At 32.3% G+C, this 1,892-nt stretch overlaps 1 protein-coding gene across 1 annotated transcript; it reads right to left on the reverse strand.

Moving 5' to 3' along the window:
- Positions 1-114: 114 nt before the first annotated feature.
- LOC124420639 (odorant receptor 67c-like) lies at positions 115-921 on the reverse strand. The gene has a single exon (XM_046954141.1). The coding sequence runs from the start codon at positions 919-921 to the stop codon at positions 115-117; it is 807 nt and encodes a 268-aa protein (XP_046810097.1).
- Positions 922-1,892: the final 971 nt, after the last annotated feature.

Consider the following 1,892-nt stretch of genomic DNA (forward strand, 5'->3'; position numbering starts at 1 on the left):
CTAGTCTACAGACTAGACTATAGACTAGTCTACAGACTAGACTATAGACTAGTATATAGACAAGATTATAGACTAGGCTATAGACTATTTCAGTTCAACTCCCGAAAGTACTACTCACTCCATACAGTTTACATGCTGCTTTATAATACGATTCAAGAACTCTAAATCCTTTTCCTCATGCTTAGCATCTGGTTCATACTGGGCCAATTCCATTGATAAGTAATCAAAATGCATATTTAGTTGAGTCACCGATGAAACCAGTAATAAGTCGGCCGATAAAAATGCCACACCAGCTAAATAGGCTCCATGAACCTCAAGCAAATAAGTTAACCAATAGACCCAAGTTTTAGCAGTCGGATCATATGGATACCAAATTAAAAAGCCAAATCTGCGCTCAAATTTCTCGGCCCCTAAAAAGTAATACTCAACGAAAGATTTACATACGGGATACAAACTGAACGTGGAGGTATAGGCCAGACACAATATGGAGAATACAATCATGACACGATGCATAATGCGTTCATAATGTTGTAAACGATTTCGTTCCTGTTTTTCAATGGTATTCGGAAATATATTTTCCATTTGATCGAAATGTTTCTGAACGATTTTCTTATTACGCACTAGAGCTAATTGTTTAAAATCGGCCACCAAAGAGAAACCTATGCAGGGTGCCACCGCTATAGCACCCAAAACTGTGTCCTTGGATTGAACGGCCTTATAGAAAAATATTATTTCGCCCAATACGAAAATATTGAAATTCGCAAAACCCGCATAAAGTAAGCACTTTAATAAGAGACTCAAGCAGCGGTTAGTAGAACGATAATCGAAAATTTCTTCTCCGATGGTCTTATAGAAAAACACCGGTATTTTCATGAAGTCTTCATAGGTACGCAAATGTTTAGACATTTTCTTTTGTGTCATTTTTAGTTAACCGTTTTAGATAAAAATTTCGATAAAACTAAATTTCCTAAACGTTTTGATTATGTTTTTATAGATATTACTAGAATAATGCCTAGCTATGGATACTTTAAGGGTGTAGTAAAGCTGAAATAAGTTTATTCGGTTTTAATTACCATTTCCGTGCTAAGTATTACGATTTAAAAGAAGGAGGTGATTATGAAAAAAACTATATATTATTATTACACTTTAAATTAGTGGGCAAACTTAGAATAATTTTTATTGTTGAGTGTTAAACATTATGTTAAATTGTAAACTTTAAGGAAACTTTGTTTTTTTTACAAACTTCTTAAAATATTACACAATTTTATTTTTCGGTTAACTATACTTTAAAGTTTTTTAGCCTTAATAGATTAGTGTACCCTCGCGAAATAGGGAAATTAAAAAGAAAACTGTAATGTAATAGTTACAACGATTTCTTTCTTAAACTTCCATCATTTCCTTGGATGAAACATTTGATCTACAAACAATATAAAACGGACCAGACTATAGACTAGACTATAGACAAGACTATATACTAGACTATAGACAAGACTATAGACTAGAATATAGACTAGACTATAGGTTAGTATATAGACTAGACTATACACTAGACTATAGACCAAACTATAGACTAGACTATAGACTAGACTATAGACTAGACTATAGACTAGACTATAGACTAGACTATAGACTAGACTATAGACTAGACTATAGACTAGACTATAGACTAGACTATAGACTAGACTATAGACTAGACTATAGACTAGACTATAGACTAGACTATAGACTAGACTATAGACTAGACTTTAGACTAGACTTTAGTCTAAAGTCTAGTCTAAAGTCTCAATAGAAAACAAAAAAAAGTACCGAACGAAGGTGAAAAAAGTACCAAAAAAGTTCTTTTAATACTTGCTTTATTTCATGTTTCTAAGTTTAAATTAAAAGCAAACTTT

Source organism: Lucilia cuprina, chromosome 6 (genome assembly GCF_022045245.1).
Source record: "Lucilia cuprina isolate Lc7/37 chromosome 6, ASM2204524v1, whole genome shotgun sequence".
NCBI lineage: Eukaryota > Metazoa > Arthropoda > Insecta > Diptera > Calliphoridae > Lucilia > Lucilia cuprina.